At 43.6% G+C, this 22,802-nt stretch overlaps 1 protein-coding gene across 1 annotated transcript in view; it reads left to right on the forward strand.

Annotated features, from left to right (window-relative positions):
• The window catches only part of THADA (THADA armadillo repeat containing), a 551,380-nt gene extending 535,951 nt beyond the window's left edge, over positions 1-15,429 (forward strand). Inside the window, exons 37-38 of the mRNA XM_066595569.1 lie at positions 8,888-9,051; positions 13,835-15,429. Of these exons, the coding sequence (XP_066451666.1) occupies positions 8,888-9,051; positions 13,835-14,152 (482 nt within the window). The 3' untranslated portion in view covers positions 14,153-15,429. The remainder of the gene's footprint in view (positions 1-8,887; positions 9,052-13,834) is intronic.
• The last annotated feature ends 7,373 nt before the right edge of the window (positions 15,430-22,802 follow it).

Genomic DNA, 22,802 nt, shown 5'->3' on the forward strand with positions numbered 1-22,802 from the left:
CACTACAATACATGATACCAGATTCCTCTGCATTTTGTAGATCATTGCTGAAGGTCTCAGCAGCGGGACAACCTTATTTTCAGGGGGACCGTCAAATAAAAAGGGATTTAATAAAATGGACAGCCCCTTTCAAGAGAACTTATCACTAATATTTGTTTTATTAAATTGTGCCCCCCCCCCCCCCCCCAGAATGACCATTTTACTAAATTCTCTGGGGACATCAGAGGACCTTATGTGGACGTGCCTGCTGGACTCCTTCCGAGGAGGCGGATGATTAATACAATAGTCGTGGGGCTTTTTAAAATTTCTTTATTAGGTCCTATTTAGGGGGGTGGGGGAGGGATATATGTATATTTCTAATAAAATGGAAATAGTTCCTACGGATGACTTCTCTTTAAGGTCTGCCCCGATTCCACAGGGCCACCATAAACGATAAGACTTTAGGTAAGGCGGGTGCCCCAGGTCTGGCCAACACTCAGATTATGCTCTTTGCCTGACTATTTCTTTCACTACTTTGGAGCTGCATCTCAATACACTTTTGAGTTAATATGATGCAACATACATACATGTCATCCTGTGTCCCAGGTAAGAGGTGCTGTTATTGGTTGACTACAGAAGTAGAACACTTTATAAAATGCATATTATTAATAATATAATTCAGATGTGTGGAGATTCAAAAGACCGTAGAGATGTAAGATGATAAACCAGTGATAGTGGGAGGGGCAGATATTTTTTGGAATTCGGTCAGTAATCCCATTGAGGGATACTACAGCCAGACTTTCTTCAGCCTGAAATAACTTATAATATGTCGAGGGTGTAGATGTCCAACTACAGAGCCAATGGAGATCCAGTAGATTTAGTTTTCCTCTTCAGAAAAGTCTTCCTATCCTTAGCAATAGTTGATAGGCGGCGGTGCATTGCTCGGTAACCCCTCCAATCAGCTGACCCTTGGGGATGTCAGTGGGGCTAGACGCCATCATGAGTGGTCAAGGCCGAAAATTTAATAGACAGTTTCACTCCTATTGAAATCAACTTCTAGTTCTGACCGCAATGAGGAACCGGAAGTGAAGTGTTGTAGGAGGCATTCCACCCATTAATTTCAATGAGATGGAAGTTGGCTATTACGCTTCCGGCCTTGATCACTGATGCAGACATCCGGTCTTGTTGCACTGACAGCTGGACAATCGGCTCATCGGTAGGCCTCCCGAAAAACAGACACCCACCCATTAAAGGGGTTGTCCCGAGAAAGCAAGTGGGGGTAAGCACTTCTGTATGGCCATATTAATGCACTTTGTAATATACATCATGCATTAATTATGAGCCATACAGAAGTTATTCACTTACCTGCTCCGTTGCTGGCATCCCCGTCTCCATGGTGCCGTCTAAGGGTCTTCTCCCTTCTCTTGGGTCTCGGCACGAGCGGCGTTCTGGCTCCGCCCCCTACTACGCGTCATTGCGTAGCTCCACCCCGTCACGTGTGCCGATTCCAGCCAATCAGGAGGCTGGAATCGGCAATGGACCGCACAGAGCCCACGGTGCACCATGGGAGAAGACCCGCGGTGCATCGTGGGTGAAGATCCCTGCGGCCATCTTGGTAAGGTAAGTAAGAAGTCGCCGCAGAGTGGGGATTCGGGTAAGTACTAAACTTTTTTTTTTTTTTTTTTACCCATCCATTGTGTTTGTCTCGCGCCGAACGGGGGGCCTATTGAAAAAAAAAAAAAGACGTTTCGGCGCGGGACAACCCCTTTAAGTATTGATGACCTATCCTGAGGATCGCTCATCAATAATAAAAGACCAGAAACCCCCTTTAAGATCATTGCCTGATGCACCTTCTCGGTGCCACAGAGTTTTTGTAACTTTAAGGGTGAAGTCACACGAACGTATATCGGCTCGGTTTTTACGCCGAGCCGATATACGTTGTCCTCGTGTGCAGGGGGGGAGGATGGAAGAGCCAGGAGCAGGAACTGAGCTCCCGCCCCCCGGCACTATTTGCAATGGGAAGGGGCGGGGCTAAGTTCCGTGAATTAGCCACGCCCCCGTCCCACCTCTCCCCATTGCAAATAGTGCAGAGGGGCGGAGAGGAGGCAGAGAGGGGGGCAGGAGCTCAGTTCCTGCTCCTGGCTCTTCCATCCTCCCCCCCCCCCTTGCACACGAGGACAACGTATATCAGCTCGGCGTAAAATCCGAGCCGATATACGTTCGTGTGACTTCACCCTAAGAGCATAAGCAAAAGTAAACTGCTAATGAGGGGCTTATATCTAGGCCAAAAAACAAACCATTAGTTGTAGTTTCCTGTCTACATTCTTTTTCTTGCCGCAAAGAAACCAGCCGGTAGCCCACACGTCCATCTAATGCGTGCAATTGGCTTGGACACCTCCTTGAGCCGTGAATGGTGTTGTTCTTGGTTGTCCCCGTGTCAGGTCCTGAGTCATGTCCTGCTTTCCATCAGCATCTATTTACACAATGTCATTCAGGGGGATCGTATATTAGAGCGAATGTTTGTGTGTTATGTTTGCTGCTAGAACTGTTTACAGGACGGATATAAAGCACATCACTAATGACTGCCTGACGGGTTTGTTTGTAATAGCGGGACGTAGCAAGAGCCGAGATTGTGAAATGATCCAGTCTCCGCATGTGGTGATTCTCGCTCGGGTCCATATTTAGCAAAGACTCTGCTTAGGAATTGTGATGACGCAACGCAGCAACAATGTCGAATTCGCTTGATTTACATTTCGGAATCTTGTGCAAAGTGAATTTTAGCCCATTTTAGAATTCTCCTTCCTCCACCGCCTTCTCGTTTTTTAGTTTTTTTCCCCTTACTCATTAGAGTTAATGTAGTAGTCTTGCTTAAGTAAGCATCACTCTTTTACATCCTACACTGGCTTCCAGTCAAAAGCTAATCAGTTTCCCATAAGCCTGGAATGTAGGCATGAACGCTATGGGGTAAACAAGCCTAGGGAGGTGCAAGCAGCACAATGAGGTAAACAAAGACGAACAATATGAATCATCGCTACATTAAGCAGAGCAAAAGCTAAACGGCTATAATAGTATCCGGCCGCAAATTGGGGGAGGGGGGGCTTCACGAGTGGTTAATGTTAAGTGACAGATTAATAAAGTGTGGTCTGATTTATTTTAGTCCGAGATCCTGCACACTTCCAGAACAGCTAGCCAGGGGCAAATTAAAAACATCCTGGTCGGTGCTCAATTAAGAGTATAGCTTGCCTTATGTAAAAGAGCCGGTAATATAGCTTTGACATATTAATATATCAAAGTTTCCATAACTCGGCTGGACTACGAACGGGTCACACTTTACTTCAATTCGTTTAACTCTGTTTAATTGATTTACTTTTAGTTTAGGTATAAGAGTCCATCAACACCTCCTCTTTGAGGGGGTTGCACGGGTTATAATTGCAAGCTGTAGTACCACTTAAGAGAAAAGTGGAGGTGGGGGTGTAAGAACGCAATGAAATAACCAGCTGGTGATGAACATTTGGTGGTGGTTGACATCATTGGTGGTTAACAGACATGAGCGAAACAACGTGATGAATTGCCAGTCCATAAAATACATTGGGGGACTCTTTAACTCATGCCTACTGGTTTGGTCATGGGCCTAGGCACGGCATTGGCACAAAAATCCAAGAGCTTTAGAGCATTTTGTTCTCTTAGCTTTGTTCATGCTGGAAGCCATAACACTTTGCCGAATTCAAACAATGCCCAATGGGAGTGTACCTCATTGACATATAAGTAGGTCCCTTGGGTGTTTCGATAAGGCACGTGGCCAGGAATGATCTCCGGTGCACTCCATCTCCATTCAGTATGCGATCATCACCCTCGTGTAAAAGCACAGGAGCATTAACCGTTGGGATCGCTGTTGGGTGCCCAACAGTCATCCTATGTAGGACTACCCTAATATCGTTCACGCATATATAATTAAATGCTGTTGAAGATTATCAGATCTAGAGATGAAATAGTGATATTGGGGGCTGACATTTTTCTGGATTTTCCATCAGTAATGACAATAAATAGGTTTTCCAGTACAAAAAAATTAATTTTCAAATGAACTGTAAAGGCCCATTTAGACACAACGATTATCGGTCAAAATTCGCTCAAAAGCTGTCTTTTGAGTAATAATTGTTGTGTGTAAATGTGCCCATCTTTCACTGTTCAGTCGAACGATGAATTTTAGTTCTGTCTGAAAACCAGATAGAACAGCTGATAAGGGGAACCCCACACTGTGTTCTGCCAGGGAACAGCTGATAACAGCTGATTGCTTTGTCTCTGCTGTTCACAGCTGGCAGAACAAAGCAAAAGTAATCAGGGAACAGCGGGAGGTCTGTTTCCTGATTACAGCTCCTGGCAGCTCACAAGCTGCTACTTGGTACTAATAGGCATTAGTGGCAAGTAGTAGTTTATGCAAAATGATCGCTCAAAAGCCATGTTTTGAGCGATCATCTTTGTGGTATAAATGCACCTTTAGGGAGTTAATAGAAGGCGGTCCCACAATTAGGACCCTCATCTATTAGTCTGAGCAGTAAATTGCTACAAAGAGTATCTGTTGCCCCCGGAGGACCCAACACATTTGTGGATTACTCATACAGCCCATAGATTTCAGTGGGCATCATGTAACATTTAATTTCCTCTGTGGTGACACTGCAGGAAAATTGAACATTTACTGACAGGTTTACCTATAGATTACAGCTAATCACTGGAAGTTGTAGTAGCAGGTTCTGATCAGCTTATCGATGAGAATCCCTCCAACTAAAAGGTAATTTACAAAACTGACAACCCCTTTAAAGGGCCACTCCGGCAAAAAAAAAAAAACATTTTTCTAACCCCAACCCCTCACCTGATTGCCTGTCACACTGCAGAGGTCTCCTCTGTGTATTGCACTGACTCCCATGAAGTGCAACCTCTTGTCTGATGCTTCTCAGGCACCATCTTGATGCTGCTTTCACTGTTCTGTACTATCAATCCCATGATGCATCTCCACAGCATTAGCTAGATACTATACCACTTCTGCCTTCTGGGCACACAGTTTAATTATTACCGTCTATATTCTTCTAAATAAGCTACAGACCATAAGAATAGAGTCAGCAGGATGAGCTGTGATCTCCTCTATTATAACCGTGTGACAGGGCCATGTAATCATCATCAGTAACTGAGATGAGGGAGGGTGCCTGTGCCCCCTCTAAGCAATTTCTGTGGTAGGGCCCATGTAATAGCATCACACAGACTGAAAAACTGACTAGAAACTCGACACAAAAACCCAAGTAAATCTGATCAGAATTGAGATCACATGACCATCTCAGAAGAAGCAGACAAGGAGTTTCATATAAAAAGGAATGGCTAAACAAAGTGACACTAGATAACTTATATATATTGGATAGTGGTGGAAAGTTGCATAATGAAAGAAAAAAAAATCACCAGACTAGCCCTTTAAGAAAAAAAAAAATTATCGGCTCCGACAAGTGTTCATGTGTTTTAAATAGGAAGAGCAGAGAAAGCCTCTACCGGATAGCTCTGCTGGCGGCTTATCTCCAGGGAGATTCAACATGCCCGATCCTCCTTTCTCCAGACATAATCTTTCGGGGGGGGAGGGGGGGAGCAATTGTGTGACCCCTATACACATCAGCACGGTCCTGTCGAAAATACCGGGTTCAAATAACTTTTTTCTAATATGTTTGAGGGCCTTTACAGTCTACCTTTCCGTCACATATTGCCATCTGTATTTACTAGTTGCTCCTCTGATTACAATACTTTTTCACCAAAAACCATCAAACTCAAACCAATAGGGTGTATGGAAATAGTTCTGTAGCCATTCCTCTACAGAGTCTCAATAATCCCTCACTGTGTCCACCGCTGACACGTAACGGTGTGATTTATTGTGTTTATATCTCGGTATCATCTATCACATTCTACCTCTCCTTTCTGTTTAAATCTTTGTTCTGTAAGGTAAACATACAGGGGGGATATTAATTACCTGAGGTCTAGCGAGCAACCCCCTCCGGCAGTGCTGCCAGCACCTGAGCGGTGTCCCTGACAGTAGGCGGGATATTTGTGCCGAACCGCAGCATACATTGAAGGCATATCCGCCGCTGACTGTTCTTGTATGATATACGATGCCCTGAATGCCTACAATTTGAGGAATCCATTGGCATCAGTAAGCTGCTGGCACAGTTGTGTTTGCATTTATATTAACATTTTGGACGTTTTACTTATTTTGTGATATATCACATATGACAAAAAGTTTTCACACCCGCCCGCATTTCTATTTTTTTTATTGAATAAGACGAATTATTGAGGCTGTCCAGGAGGAAACAAACCAGTTCACAGACATTACAACTAGAATTGATTGTATAACTATTCCACTTACCCCCGTTCCCCCATATTTATATGTGGCAACAGTCACAGCTTTGACTTAGTGTGGATAGGCGTTACGTCCGCATATTACGCGTTAAATCTCAGGCGATCAAATACATTGGCTTACGCTGTTTCGTTCACATTTGTGTGTAATCATTGCGTAATATGCGAGCACAGAAAAAGAACGCAGCGTGTTCTATTTTGCTGAGTATTACGCGCGAGAGGCAATTGTTCTTTATGGCTGCGTAATCAACGCCATTCATATGCAATTAAATTGCGTATGGGCGGTGTATATATGTGTGCCGTTACAAAGCGGGAAGTTTAAATGAAAAAGAAAGACCGTGCATGACGGCGATACACAGTACAATATTTCTGTCATACGCGATGATAGGCCGTCTCACATAATTAGTGAATCAAATGCAAAGGTGCATGTAAGCCATGGCTGCAATCCAATATAGGAGCAAACACACGTGCCTCAGCATTCATGTGTATTTAATACATGAATAGAATTGCACAGCCTTTGCATTTACTAACTCTATAAAAGTACAAAGTTCTTAACACATATTTTGATCAAAACGTGTGGCCCCATCTGCCACATCCAGACAACCTTCATTAAGACGGGTCCTATGCCGAAGCACACTCACCTCTCTTACAGTGCAAGATTCAAATGCATTCAGGGAAAGTAGAATCCAAGACATATACTCCAAATAAAACACCCTGGATTCATGGAGAAATACGGTGCAGGACAAACATGAAGGCTGCCACTCCTGTTTTTTCTATTATATTGGGATGCTGCCATGGTTTATGTGCACCATTGCAATTAGTTCCCTTATAGGATGTGCAGACTGAGTTTTTCTTGTTGCAGTTGTCAAGTGGCTGCCTCCATGTCTGTCCTGTTCCCTATTTCTCTTTCAGTCCCAAGTGTTTTAATTGGAGTGTGTGGCTTGCATTTTACTTTCCCTGAATACATTTGAGGCTTAGGCCCTAAAAGAGGTAAGTCTGTTTCAGAGTAGAACCCATCTTAATGAAGATCGCTTGGAAATAGCAGATAGGCTCACATGTTTTGATCAAATTTTGGCCAAGAACCTTGCACTTTTTATGTAGTAACAGAAACATGTGCTTCAGCACTCTTACACATTTAATATCAGAATAAGATTGCATAACTGTTATATATACTAATGGCATAAAAATGCAAGGATCTTGGCGCATATTTTGAGCAAAACATGTGGGCCCATCTGCCACATCTAAGCAACTGTTGCTTTCGGATAGGTTCTTAACTCTGACAGCTCTTTTGGGGCCTAAGGTTCTGATTGGATTCAGGGAAAGTAGGATACCAGACCATATGGTTTAATTAAAAGGCTTACAACAAATGGGTGAATGAAGTGCATGACAAAAGTGGAGACAGCCACTCCTCCACAAATAAAAATGCAACAAAAGACAATGTCAATAAATACATTTAATGTGAAGGTGCACATAGACCTTAGACGTACACGTAGACGTATCTTCAGCATTGGTAGCATTTAATATCACAAATGCACAAGTGTTGTATATACTAACTGCACAGAAATGTAAGATTCCTAGCGCATATTTTGATCAAAACATATGGGCCCTTCACCACGTCCAGGCAGCGGGTTTGGATGGGTTCCCAACTCTGAAAGACACCTCTCTTTGGGCCTAAGCCTTGCACTTTCATGCAATTAGTAAATACAAAGCTTGTGCAATTTTCTTCAGGTATGAAATGTGTATGAGTGCCGAGATGTGTGTTTTGGTACTATCCTGAGGACAGGTCATCAGTATCTTACTCCTTGAAAACTCCCTCAAGGGTAGAGAATCTGACAAGAAAAAGGACATGCATGAGACCTGATGGTCACCTGATCTTCTACTGATGTGTGATGTAGGAGAGCTTCTGATTTTACCTTCCAAAATAAACCACTTGCAACCTAAAGCACCATTTACACACACAGATGATCGCTCAAAATTCGACAGAAACGTACAGTTTTGAGCGATCACTTTGCATTAGCTACTAATGGGCTAATCAGCCCATTAGTAGCTAACTAGCTTCATTTGCATGTATTTAGAGAACAGCGGGTGGTCTGTTCTCTAAATACATCGCTATTGTTCTCCAGCCAGACAGCTGCTGAAAGAATATTATCAGCGCTGCCCACAGAGAACACAGCATGCCGTCCCTCTTATCAGTCCTGATGGATTTTTAAGCTGAGCTGAACTCAGCGATGGACGAAAAGTACACAGTAAGTGCACAATGGGCACACATTTACAAGCATTGATTATCGCTGAAAAGATGGCTTTTAGGGTGCGTTCATACGTAGCTGATTTGGTGCAGATCTGTAGTAGACTTCACCCTTTCAATTAAATTCAAATTGAAGGGGTGAAATCTGAAGCAGATCTGCACCAAAATCTGCAACAAATCAGCTACGTGTGAACATAACCTATAATCCGAGATGCAAAACTGCATGCAAGATTGATCATTTATGCAAATGTTTGATATCGATGCCCTTTCTCTCTACAGGGTTTCCCTATTGCATCGTCAATCCTCCCATGGCCTTGGACCTGACATTCGGGATCCTATGTGAGCTTCTTCAGCAGTGGGATCATGTAGCACACGGTGTCACCATCCTTCTGGAGTGGCTGCTCGGGGAAGATGATCTTGGCTGTCCAGAAACCACAAAAATGGTAATTACACAACCGGCGTCCACAGAATGACAAAAAAAAGACCGGGGTGCGAAAAGCCGGCACAGAACAATTATCCCGGACGTTCTGTACCGAGCCTGACGTAACCCACAAGACAGAAGAAATGTTGTGTTCTCCGTATTCCCAATTAGACGCACAGGTGTTGTGCATACCGATGCAGTCATTTTACAAGAGGATATGGCAGGCATGAATGCGGGCACATGATAATTAAGCTGCTAGGCCAAGGGGGCTCACAGGACGTTTACTATGACACAATGAAAGCAAATGAGCAAAAAGGAACATAAACAGTATAGGTGTTTTAAGAGCTGTAATGATTATAGTGAATTACTCCAATGTCTGCTCAAACAGGAAAAGCTTTATGGTTTTTTCTGAATCTCCAAACATTTAGTTACGGAGCGAGGAGGTTGCTGAGGAAAATATAACTTATTTATGACACCGGCTCTGAGTAGCTTTTAATTATTATTAATATTAAAATGCACAGACTATTCTGATCCTCAATTACCTTAACTAGAAGTTGGTAAATGGGGTCATATTTGCAAGTTTGAAAGTTTTTATTTTTATAAACTGCAAAAATAAGGACAAAAAAAATTGCATTTTTTGTTGGTAGGCCTGAATTTTTATTAGGAGGCCTGTATGCCTGATCAATGAGCCATATTACTCCCTAGTCAAGACACTCTAGAGCTCCCAATCCCCTGCTTAGACATATAGCTAAACAATAAAATTGTCTGCTGCCACCACTAGAGGGAGCTTACTGCCTACATTGTGCAGAAACAGTAAGGCCCCATTCATATCTATGCCCAGGATACTGATGATTTCCATTGTTCAGTTACATACTTTGAGCCGAACAACGAAAATACTGGAAACGCCAGATCCAGCACATGCTAGAGCCGAACCATTCCCATTGACTATAATGGGGTCCGTCCAGCTCACTGACCATCATAGGTGTGCTTTCATTGCACAGTCAATAACCCTTTCCAATCCACTGTCTGACGTCTAAAGACATTCTGATTGAAGGCTGTACAGCTTCTGATGTCGGAAGATGTCAGTCAGGGTATTCTTACTGTATATTACTGGCCGCTCTGTTGTCACTGGCCTCTCTAGCATGTCCAATACCGCAGTACTGGCTCCAGCCAGCAGGTGGCGCCATTGTATAATGGCAGAAAGAGAAAACTCCCTAGAAAATCCTGAATCCAAAATTGGATTGCAAAGGGTTAAAGGGGTATTTCGGTGATTCAAAGTAAAAGTTAGCTTCTTCATAAGGTGATAACATGTAACTTTGCAACATAATTTGTTCTACAAGGCTGTACTCCCCGGCAGCCTTTTCAAATAACAATGTGGAAATCTGAAGCTGGCTAGACAGCAGCAGTGGTGCGGGTCGGCAAAAAAAAATTACTGAAGTTCAGTTTGACGATTTAGATGGACATTCGGAATAATGGCCATAATTGGAAACATTAGGGAAATTTTGCCCAGTCTCTGGAAAACCCCTTTAATAATGTGTCCATCAAGTTCCATTTTTTTTACCAATTCCTGAAGAGCTAAAACATCCATCTTTACATCAGCAGAGGAGGAAAACACACGGATATACAACTCTGGTGCTTCAACTAACGTGTCCAAATACACAACTCGTCATTCCATAGCACAGATGGGCCATAACAGCAGACAACCAGTTCCAGCTCCATTGCCATCTTAGAAAAACAGAAAAACAATTCTCCAGTAGGCAAAAATTGGATCAATGAGCAGAGGAAAAACATCTCCTGGTCAGATGAATCCAGATACCTGTTGCACCATGCTGATGGGAGGTCAGAATTTGGCACAAGCAGCATGAATCGATGACCCCTTCCTGTCAGCTGGTCAGAACATGTCAGCACTTCCATCTAATTTTCAACAACTACAAGAAGTTTCCTGTCCGCAGGGGCCGGTATTCCTGCAGAACCATTTTAGCACCTAGTGGAATCTATACCATGATGAATTGCTGCAGATCTGAAGGCCAAAGGAGGTCCAACGTGCTACTAGATGGGGGTCTGTAATAAAGGGGCCATTTAGTGTATTTTGGGAAATCGATCAGCACTGCATTTTGGACCTCTTTAGATAAAATCGTGTACAAGGATAGACCGTTTCAGATTAGGATTTGTTCTCTTCTAATCAGATTATTTATCATGTAGGGTTATTTAACATTAAGGCCGCCTGCAGACGGCTGGGTCAGATCCGGCTGTGAGAATTCTCGCAGCGGGACCCTACCCCCTGCAGAGATCAGCGCGGCACTCACCTGCTCCCCCAGCTCCGGCCCTTTGATGTGCCGGCAGCCGGCGCATGCGCAGACCGGAGCCAGCAGCCGGGGAGTGACATTTCTGTGCGGGGCTCTGCCGCGGAATTTCCGCCTGTGTGCATGGGGCCTTAGAAGTGAATGCTATAGTAAATATGACAATAAGTACATTACTAGGCTATCCCAAAATAAATACATTTTGTGAAATAACACAACCCGTCTGGAACAGGCAGACAGAGGTTATTTGTATTACACTTATCCACAGATGTGGCAGGCACTAACTGAAGGACGCATAAATAAATACCCCCGGCAGCTAGTCTCTTAGAGGCACTTGCAGGTCCCAGCATGCAGGATCATGGGTGACCATTCGCATGTTTAGATTTGTGAATGTCAGAAATGCAACTTAATAAAAGCAAGATACACATTAGCAAGTTGTTATGATGACTTCAAGGGGTTATGTTTTTTGTCAACCATTTTCCATATGCCCTATTAGTGCATATGGACATAATAGAGGTGGTCTCCTAGTTGCGACCGCCTCCCTTTAGGTACCTTAACTGGAGAACCGCAGTGCACAGATGGCCCATTGATTTCAATTGCTTCAGTTCATTAGGACTTGAAGGCGGCTTCCACCGGCAATAACTTCTGCATTATGGGAAGTGAGCTGCCGGGATGGGACTAGTGGAGCCTGGACTGTATATTGCTGCACTTGTTAAATACACCTTATAGTTAAATGTCTCACTTAGCCAATGGCATCGGGGCTGTGACAAGTCTCACAAAGTTTTATAAATGATATTATTGCCAATGGAAATATGAAGACCCAAGATCAGAGATTTAAAAAAGGACTATAACAACCTAAATCTGGAAACCCATCGCCAGGATTCTGTCTAAATAAAGTTAACTTGCAGCAAAAATAGTTTGCCTGCTCAGTGTAAATAGACAACTGCTTGTGCAAATATAGAAGAAGGTTTAGTCTGGAGCTCTCTTAGGTACAGTATATCAGGCCTAGATAAATAAACCTGTCTGACACACATGTAATAGGAAATACACTTTGCTGAAGGCTCGTTCTTCCAGGAATATCCTTAGTTTGGTTTCTCTCCTCCCCGTTGCTAATGAAGGTCTGTGAGGACCCATCGGCCTTCTCAGATTGCTGTAAAATCCTAAGTGTCCATAAATTAGATAGGTGTTTGCCTCGTCCAGACAGGGTGATGAGCATGGCTGTGTACACTCATTGAAACAAAAGTAATGCACCTAGAGGGAGTTGTCCGAATCAGATGAAATGTTGTGAGTGTGATTGTAACATTGATATAAGTTAGGCCGCTCTCACATCTGCGTCAAGACCTCCAGCTTGAGGTTCCATTACAGGTCCAGCTGAAAATATCGGAAGGAGAAGTACTGCATGCAGAGCTGCTTCTTCCGTCCAAAAGCTGGGCGGAAAGCAGGCAGACCCCTTTATAGTCAATGGGGTCCGTCCAGTGCTCTTCAGTTGCATCCAGAGACTGAACCATTCAGCTACGGGGATTCCTTTTTCCTGTTCCCCAAACAGAGCAGGAAAGTGGAATACCCAACGTAGATGTGAAACCACCCTAAGTGAATTTACTGGGAAAACCTGTACAATTCAGAGGAGGCTTTGGTATGCTGTTGGGTTGCTCTACCCCACATACGTAACTCACAGAAAAAGAGGCCAGATACTAGATATATACTGCAGGAAATGCTCAATTGCTATTTGACCTGAAGGCATGCAGTAAGCCAGATTGCTATATAGAGGAGCAACCCACCACCAACCACATACGTGATGCGACATGGTTTGGCATGCAGGCACACAGGCTCCATATGGTATCCTGCGGCATGTTACAACGGAGCCTCTAGATCCTGCATACTCATAGGCTGCATACTCCTAGTTGGTAATAAATCTGCCAGCTAGGCAGGCCAAGGAAGTGTGGAAGCCTGAGGGAGGCATTCCTAGGAAAGCCTTGTTGTGTATGGGCAAGTATTATCCTGATGAAGAATGCCTCTTGGAGGCCTTGCAATGAGAGGCAACACGTGTCCTGAACATATCACTGAGCTGTTAGTGCCTCTCATATCACTGCTAGTGGTGACCGACTCTCGTATGCGATGGCTGCCTAGATCATCACACCAGCAAGTTGGGTCATTGTGTCGTTCTACAGCAAAGGCAAGATTGAAGCCCTATGCCATGAGGTCTCCATACTAGAACACGACCGTCATCTGTTCCCAAACGGAACCTGGACTCCTCAATAAAGACTATACGGTTCTAGTCTGTAGTAGTGTAGGTTTCTCATTCACGACACCACTGCAAACAAAGGTGACAAAGGTTGTTGATGGCCTGACATGTAATGGGTACCATGACACCAAATTTCAAGATTTGCAACAATCCGATATTTCTATATGGGTGCATCATATTTTTTGTCAATGAGTGTATTATACTAAAGAAGACTATAAGCCAAGATCATACCACTAACCAAATATTCTTCTGCATCTTCACAGGTGGAAGATGATCTCTTCGAGAAAGGGGAAGCCAACTTTTGGGCTGAGAAGCTTGTGTACGTTAGACTACTTTCTAAACATCTCAAGGAGCTCATAGTCTCAACTCCTCTCTGTCTACAACCCCAGGATACAAAGCTGCTCCAGATTTCCCAAGAGGCATATGAACGATCAGAGAAAGTACAACACAGTCTTCTTGGTCTACCACTTACTCCGGAGTTCCTGAAAACTACTCAATACTCCAGATTACTAATTCATAAAGAAAAGACTGAGAATTGTATTAAGATGCTGGAACTTCTTTATAAGAAGTCGGCTTCATGAGATGGACAACCTGTGGCCTGCCGGACGTGCAGTGTACTGGTACGTGTAGTGCCTGTGAAGCCTGAAGGTCAAGCACAGCTTAGGCTTTAAGACTTTTTTCTAAGCTTGTTTTCGCAATGTTTCTATGTCACCACTTAATTGACCAAAGTTTTGCAAATAAAAGAACGTATCTTTCGTTATACGTCATTCTCAAGGTGTTTGATATTGCAGATGTAGCCTTTCTTTTTGATTGCCGCGGGGACAATAATTAATCTAGAGATCTACATGTGTTTGAGAAGATTATCAACCACCGAAGAGGAGCCGTAAGAAGAGCACAAAATATGAATTGTAACACAGTTTGTTCCTTGAAGAGATCATAGTGAAAAACAGGATGTGGAGAAGCAGATGCAAAAGATTTACCTCCCCATCTAATAGAATGATTGCAGATTGTAGGAGGTTATTTACGCAAACAGAACAAACTACAATTTAGAATTCGGCCTCTTTGTTCACTTCCAGCAAATGTTTTACAAAACTCTCTCAGCAGAGTCTTGGCTAACTATGCATCATACGTCATCATAGGGTCCCAAATTAGACATAGCTCAAAAAAAAAATCAATGCCAGAAATGAGCTTTGATGGCCGTACTGCTCTTGCTACATCAACTAACATGATGTGAACGTGTATGAAGAAATGAACATGGTGAACTCACCCCAACTAGAGTTACACCGGGGAGGAAATTGTTTTGTACATTCTGTACCGCCGGGTGTCAGACACCTGTAGTCAATTCAATGTTCTAAAGGGTGAGAGGATGGGGGTGATTCATTCTATTAAAGATCAATATGGAAGGTAACCAACTATGCGAGTAAGGAACGAAGATTTGAAAATTCGAGGGGAGACGGTCTTCTTGTGCTTGGTGGACAGTTGGAAGGTCATCCTTCAAACCTTCGTTATGGTTCTTACAGATCTTACTAAGAACGGATGGCACCCAATGGTTTCTGGAGTGTTTGGATAAGAGGATGTGCTAATAGGGTTTATATGGAGCGTATGTTATGAATATTTATGGGCAGCTGTGTTTTTCTTTAATTATAAGCGGTGTATTATGGGGGGAGACAGTCCGGGAAACTCAACAACGCAACAATGGTCCTGTGCCTTGTCACATAGACATGTTTGATAAAGACTGAGCGTCAAAGCCTTGTGATTTTCTGAACAAAGAGGTTATAGTGATCTGAGAGTGTTATACACCAGTGTTTAGGACTAGTGTTGAGGGAACCAAACCAGTAGAACCCTGTTTCGAGTAGAACTTTGCTAAAAGCTTAGTTTGAGTTCCTGCTGAACTGAAGTTTTAGCATAATTTGACCCAAAACAAGGTTCTACTGGTTTGTTTGCTCAACAGTACTCAACACTATTGATCTATGTTATTCAACTATGTCAGTGGTATTATGTGAAACCAACGAATGTCAACTATCCTTTAGACAATGACTTGTACTTTCCATATTTACCCTCTAAATCTACTGGATGACAGACCGTCGATTTTACCTTAGGAATGTATTTACAAGATGGAAAACTAGTAGAAGTTTCTGGACTGTTGCCATTTTAACCAGTGCATTCAGCAGGCCATATATATGAGATAAAAGTCCTCTTAACCCATATGTTGGGAAAAGAGGGGTTGGTCACGCTGGATTTCACCATCCTTTGTTTCCATGGGGGACATAAGCTTTAGGCCAGGTTCTGTTTCACCCCCCCCCCCCCCCCCCCAACATTGAAGTGAAACTGGTGCCAAAACTAATCCCATAATTGTCTATGGGACAGTTCAAGGCATCCAGCTCTTCAGATTTGATGCCAAATGCTTTCCCAAACCAAACAGAAAAATATTGCAGGCAGTGTTTTTCTATCTGGTTCTGGACTCTGGAGCATAAGCTGAAGTATATAAAAAAATCATCAGTAATGTCCGGCTCTGGCATGAAAAAAACTGACCAGACACAACCAATGTACCCCAATATATGTTGAAATAAACATACACATTCCTCCGATGCCGGTTGTTAGGGCATGATGAGAGTTAAGGACCTTTTACACGAGCCGATCAGTCAGATTCCCACGATCCAGAGAGAATCTTAACTATTATCGTTCAATGTGAATGCAAACAGCAACTGAACGATAAATTGTTCGCTCATCGTTCCGTTTATGCAAGCATTATAACTGAACGACAATCGGCAGTTGAATGACTGTCTCTTTACTGAGAATGGAGGCGGGTGGGCAGGAGTAATCCCCATCAATTCTGCCTCCATTCACTAACGATGATAACTGTTGTGTTAAAGCGCAGGATCTGTCGGGCACTCTGCACCTGACAGGTCGTCCCATGTAAGAGGGCTCTTAGTTTTGTAACATATGGAGCCTACAGGTTGGAGAGCATTGTGGTGTGCTCCTCCCAGCCAAGCATAGTCATGATAGGGACACTCCTGTGTATGAAACAGTTGAGTGCGCCAAACTACGCTGTTTCCTTAACTCCCATAGAAGTGATAGAGAATTACAGAACTAGCACAGCGATCTACACTGTAACTCCAGTATAACTCGCTGTGCCATGCTGTTTCCAGAACTCTGATGGGAGGTACAGAAACAGCAGAGTGCTCTACCATTTCTGTAATTTTCAGCCACCTTATACAGCCAGGCCAGGGGCTATGGGGGCCACAACTCGAGATATCTGGGGGTCTTGCACATGTCATTTATATGGCTTATCCTGTGGGTATGCCATAAAAGTTAAGATGGAAGTATATCTTAAAGATCCTTTAACATGGGCTGATAATCGTGCACACAAATGTGCTGATCCACTGCGGAAAATGTGCTGGTAATTTTGGGGCTGATCGGCAGCAAAATCCGCTATGTGTTAATGCACACTTATTAGATATTTTCCACTAGGTCTCAAGATTGCACAAGAAACGTTATATAACAAATCTCCATCACGTCCATACTGCAGTGTTACATCTTATTCACCTACTCAAGCCATTCTTCACTGTACCACAGACATTGACCTAAAGGGGTTTACCAGAATTACAAATTATCCCCTATCCACAGATTAGGGGGTAATTTGCTGATAAGTGGGGGTCTCACTGCTGAGTGCGCTCAACGGAACCCTGCAGTGAGGAGGAGAATGAATGGAGCGATGGTCACACAAGCGCGCTACAGCTCGATTCATTTTCAATTGAACGGCAAAGATAGCCGAGCGGCAAACACTCCGGTATTTTTGTCAGCCCCTTTGAAATCAATGGAGTGCCGATAGTGCATACTCTGCCATACAGTGTGACATCACTATGGGTGGAAGAAACAACCCAGCAGTAACAAAAAGAGGGGGACATAAAGGCCCTTTTACACTCAAAGTCAATATTTCAAACGACTTAAAGATTTAGAGATCTATTTGCATAAAGTGTTAATGGCCATTATTATGTTCATTTGCATGTAAATTGACCTCCAGGAGTTGTTTGTAGAGCCCAGGATGTGGTTAAACACACACCCAGTTGTGCGAACAGCTGCCAGAACATTCCATTGTTCTCCTTGTGGCTGCCAGCAGATTGCATTGTTCTCTGCGCAGCTAGCGTAAACATGTCACAGGGAGAACATCCTGCAGTCTTTTGAAAGAGGAGAGAAATACATTCAAATGGAATGCCTTTGCTCAGTCTCTCAGTGGCTGAACGATGGGTTTTAAGTGAACTAAAATCCATCATTTAAACGAAAAGTGCACGAAGCCCGCGTTTACATGTAATGATTATCACTGGAGATGAGCGAACCTACTCGGCCACGCCCCTTTTTCACTCGAGCACCGCGATTTTTGAGTACTTCTCTACTCGGGTGAAAAGATTCGGGGGACGCCGTGGGTGAGCGGGGCGTTGCAGAGGGGAGTGGGGAGGGGGAGTGTTAGAGAGAGAGAGCCCCCCCCTGTTCCCTACTGCTACCCCCCGCTCCACTACGCCATCCCCCGCTCCCCGGCGCCCCCCGAATCTTTGCACCCGAGTAGCCAGGTACTCGAAAATAGCGATGCTCGATCGAGTAATTACTCGAAACGAGTACGTTCGCTCATCATCTCTAATTATCACTCATTTTTGTCTCTTTCAACGAATTTTGAGCGATAATCGTTGCGTGTAAAAGGGCCTTAAGACTTTACCACTCCAAGGCCGCCATACACCTTCATCAACCGGATTGTTCATCACAACCTGCTTCCCCTTTCTTCATACCTGTGAATGCTCCTCTCAGTCCAGATGTGTGTTTAAGGAGGTAAGCTAAAGTCAGACAGCTGTGTTGGTGGCTTATCTCCCCAGGGACAAAAGATTCAGGTGTTGAACGTCAGTCTTCCCCTGTCAGAGAGAAGTTGAGGTGGGTTTTGACGACTAAACTCTAATGTGCATGGAGGCCTTTAAAAGGAAAAAAAATAGAATTTAAAGGCTGAGCCGCCTCCTTGTTATACTTTCACACATTACTGCAGCACATGGGATGAATCTTCCTCCAACTTTTTATTCCAACCAAGTAAAATATACAAAAAAGCCGCACAATGATGAGGTGGGAAGCAGCCTGAGGATCGGTTCCATATATATATTGAGTAAAATGGGTTTTAAATGACTGGAATGAATCATGCATCTCGTCCGCTACAAGTGCACTTGACGTTTTTCATACATTGTTTTAATAAAAACCAAAAGTTCCTTGGAAGAGAGTTTAACTTTTCTTTCCTAACCATTGTTTACATGCCGGGCGCAGAGCTCTGAGTAAGCATCGTTAAACCAGATCCAGAAAGGGAGAATGTTTTTGAGAAATTAAAAAAAAAGGGGGGGGGGGAATTGTGGAATATTTAAAAGTAACATTATTTTCATCACAGTTCAGCAGGAACACTTGGCCGCGCCGAGGATGGAATATTGACGATGAGTAACTGTAGATGTCGGTATGTCCCAGGAAACCATTCATGGCTTTCTATTACAGCTTTCTAGCAGATGATGTCCATATTGTTTTCCAATTCCATTTACTTAGTCACAGAACGTTTCAGAAGTCGGCTGTTTAAAGAAGGTTTCTTCTCCCCTAGTTCCTTGTATTGTACCCTCTACGCAGGCCGTTACTGCTCTGTGTCAAGGGGCGTAGGTTAGATATCAGACAAATGCTCGTTTTTCTGGGTGATCGCATTTTTTATTTGGCACCAAAAACCATGGTCCCGCGTGTAAAAATGAATGTGCTGCCGACAGTGATGAAAGTGCATGGTGGAGAAATGACTGTATAAATGCGCCGCTCACATGGGCTGGAAACGCGTGAACGGGCAATGTTTCATATGCGCATTGCATGGAACATTGCCCGCTCATTGGAGTTGCTGCGCTTGGAGAAGCACAGCTGCTCCAGGAGGAGAGAGAAGAAGCCCCACAGAGCTTCGGGATTTCACCAAAGAATGGAGAGTAAATGAAGCTATGGGGCTTTCTTCATAGCACGGAGAGACAGAGTGGAGCGAAGGGTTAGTCCCCCATTGCTTCGCTCACTGTTTCTGCTCTGGGGAAACCCACTGTAGCGAAGCTGTCTCTCTCTGCTATGAGGAAATCCCAAGGGATATCCCCATAGTGCAGAGAGTGTGAGTGGAGGCTTGATAGAGGGGTGGGGCTAGAGGGGTCTGATGCCTCTAGCCCCACCCCTCCATGGTTTGCTATGGGGATTCTCACAGAGAATCCCCATAGCAAACCATGCAGGGGACAGGGCTACGGGAGGAAGATCCTTCTATCCCGCCCCTCCTCCCTCTTGGGGAAAGCCCTGAAACCCTGCCCCACTACAGGAAATTACCTTGAGGAGAGGGGCGGACGCCTGCATAGGATTTCGTTTGTTAACGCAATCCTATGCAGGCTTCCAGCGGCGGGAAATCCCGCCGTGGAATTTCCGCTCATGAGCAGGCGGCCTTAGAGTCTACATCAATTTCCCAAAAAGTTTTAGTTAGGGGGGTCAACCCCTCACCTAAAAAAATAACCTGCTTTTACCGAGAACCGCCCTGGGGACACTTTTTGTCCTCTTGACAGTAACATCACATTGTTTGGGATTTAATCTTAGTTTTAACTACATTTTTTGTTAAATGTAATTGTCTTTTGGTGATATGATAATATTTATTCTCAAATACCACTAATTGGAAGAACAAGCGAGGGGCGAGGTAGGCAGAACACATAGCATAAGCCTTTCTTCTTTTCTATGAACCATAATAACTTTTGTCACTTGTATGGCTTCTCTAGCTGAGTGACGGGCGTGTTGTGTGTTACAGTATGGCTCGAGGCGAGGTCCACGGAGTACAGTTGGCACTATGAACAAAGCTCGTAGGGAAGTACCTGTAGTCATTAAGAAGGAAAAGGAAGTATTGTATAGTACAATACTGCTAATAAAAAAGACATCACTAGGAAGATGAAACGTAGGGATTTCCATCTGGAGTTGGAAGAAGACCGTGCTGAGACGCACGCCGTGATGCGGTTAGCAACTGCTCGCTCATCCATGCCTGATGAGGTACCAAAAAGAAGGCAAACGTAGAAAACGTGAAGTAAAAGCCAAGAGCACTGGATATGACAAATCATACTTGAAATGTCATGCCTGTAAGAAAGTTGTTTGCAACAAATGCAGAACCATTGATTACTATGTTTGTTCTCCATGCCATGGATATTGGAGCCAAATATTGTAAGCATACTTACTATTAGTGCAAAGTGTTTTTTGCATTCCCGGTCTATATGTAGACTATGTAACGATTTTTATTTAGTTTTCCTATAAACATGTTCAAGAACAATTTATCAAAGAAAAATGTTTAAAATGCTAAAGTTTTTACTGTACTGACCAATTCTAAATAAAGTTTATAAAATTGACCCTCCATTTCGTCATTTCCCCAGCATCGACTGGTTCTTATGAACGCCATGTACGGTTCTCTTCAATTAAAATTTGTAATTGTCTCAAATAAAATAAAACAAAATATACAATTTCTTCATAAGAAAGAAGGAAGTTTTTACATATTTTTCACAAAGTAAGGTACCCATCCAAAGTACCCATTACCAACTGATCGAAGTTAAATAAGTACAGTGGTGCCTTGGGTTAAGAGTTTAATTCGTTCCGTGACGGAGCTCTTAACCCAAAACACTCGTAAGTCAAATCAATTTTCCCCATTGAAATCAATGGAAAACGCCGTTAATCCATTACGGATCATGAAGCTCTTCCATTGATTTCAATGGAATGCCGGTGCCGCCACAGTGATTTTTGGGGAAGGGCTTTAAATATAAGCCCTTCCTTGAAAACATCCCTAAGCTATAGTAAAAAATAAAAAATTATATATATTCACATGAATGGCTGAGAGCTGCCTGTGATTGGCAGAGCGCTTTGACCAAACACAGACAGCGCTCAGCTGTCATTCAGTGAATGGCTGAGCGCTGCCTGTGATTGGCTGAGTGTTCAGCCAATCAGACACAGCCCTTTCAGCAGGCGGGGATTTTAAATCCCCTCCTGCTGAAAAGCCTCAGAGCAGTGCATGGAGAAAACACGGCTGAGCCGTGCCAGCGGCGGACGGGTGAGTATTTTTTTTTTTTACTACAGCTAGGGAGGATTTTCAGGGAAGGGCTTATATTCAAAGCCCTTCCCCGAAAATCACTGCGAGGGTGCCAGCATCCTATTGCTTTCACAGCTGTGGCAGGGGATTCTTTACTTCCCGCGGGGAGTTCCCTTGTCACTGAACACTGTGACAGTGCTGTCACAGTGTTCAGTGATGAGGGGACTCCCCGTGGGAAATGCGAAGCAGGCTCGTAACCCGAGTTTTTGCTCTTAAATCAGAGCAAAAATTTGGGAGAGAGCCTGCTCGCAAGTCAAAAAGCTTGCAAGCTAAGGCACTCACAAGCCAAGGTATCACTGTACTATTATAACGCAGAACATAAACCACAGAAAAGATCCGATAGAACTGCAGTCATGTCAAAAATAGCACTGCGGACAGATGTGTCCCCTTGGCGGTTCTAGGGGGGTGCTCAACCCCGGCAGTCGCAGTATTAAACAAGCTGCAAAATTGGTGCTCTTCATCTGCCTCAAATTGGGCCATGTGAAAGGGCCCTTAGATCAATTATCAATAGGGATGAGTCACAAGTAACATATCTTAGTGGTTAGAAGTCTCATATGTATATTTCGTGTTGTGTGAAACTTTTGAAATGTTCGGTTCACGTAAATTTGGTTAAAAGTTCAGTTATGTCCAAATCAGTTTGAATTGAAGAACTTCACAAATACCCCCCCCCCCCAAAAAAAAAATGGTTTATAACAATGATGGTGACTGAAATATGGGTTCTAGGTTCAAATCTGACCAAATACATCATCTGCTTGGAGTTTGTAATATTCTCCCTATGTTCCCTAATAATCATCTTTATTTATGTAGCAAATACATATATTACACAGCATTTTGCATTACTTGATATCTTCTGTCCCCATTGGGACTCACAATCTACATTCACTTATTAGTATGACTTTGGAGAACATGCAAACTCCATGCAGATGTTGTCCTTGCCTAGATTTGTACCTAGGACCCAGCATTGCAAGGCAACAGTGTTAACTGCTGAGCCACAGGACTGCCACCACCAGCGTCTTCTAAGTGGGTTCTGCCAGGATGAACAGCCAGGGGTTCGCGCCAATCTGAACTTTTAGAAAAGTTTGACCCGAAATAGG

Source organism: Eleutherodactylus coqui, chromosome 3 (assembly GCF_035609145.1).
Source record: "Eleutherodactylus coqui strain aEleCoq1 chromosome 3, aEleCoq1.hap1, whole genome shotgun sequence".
NCBI lineage: Eukaryota > Metazoa > Chordata > Amphibia > Anura > Eleutherodactylidae > Eleutherodactylus > Eleutherodactylus coqui.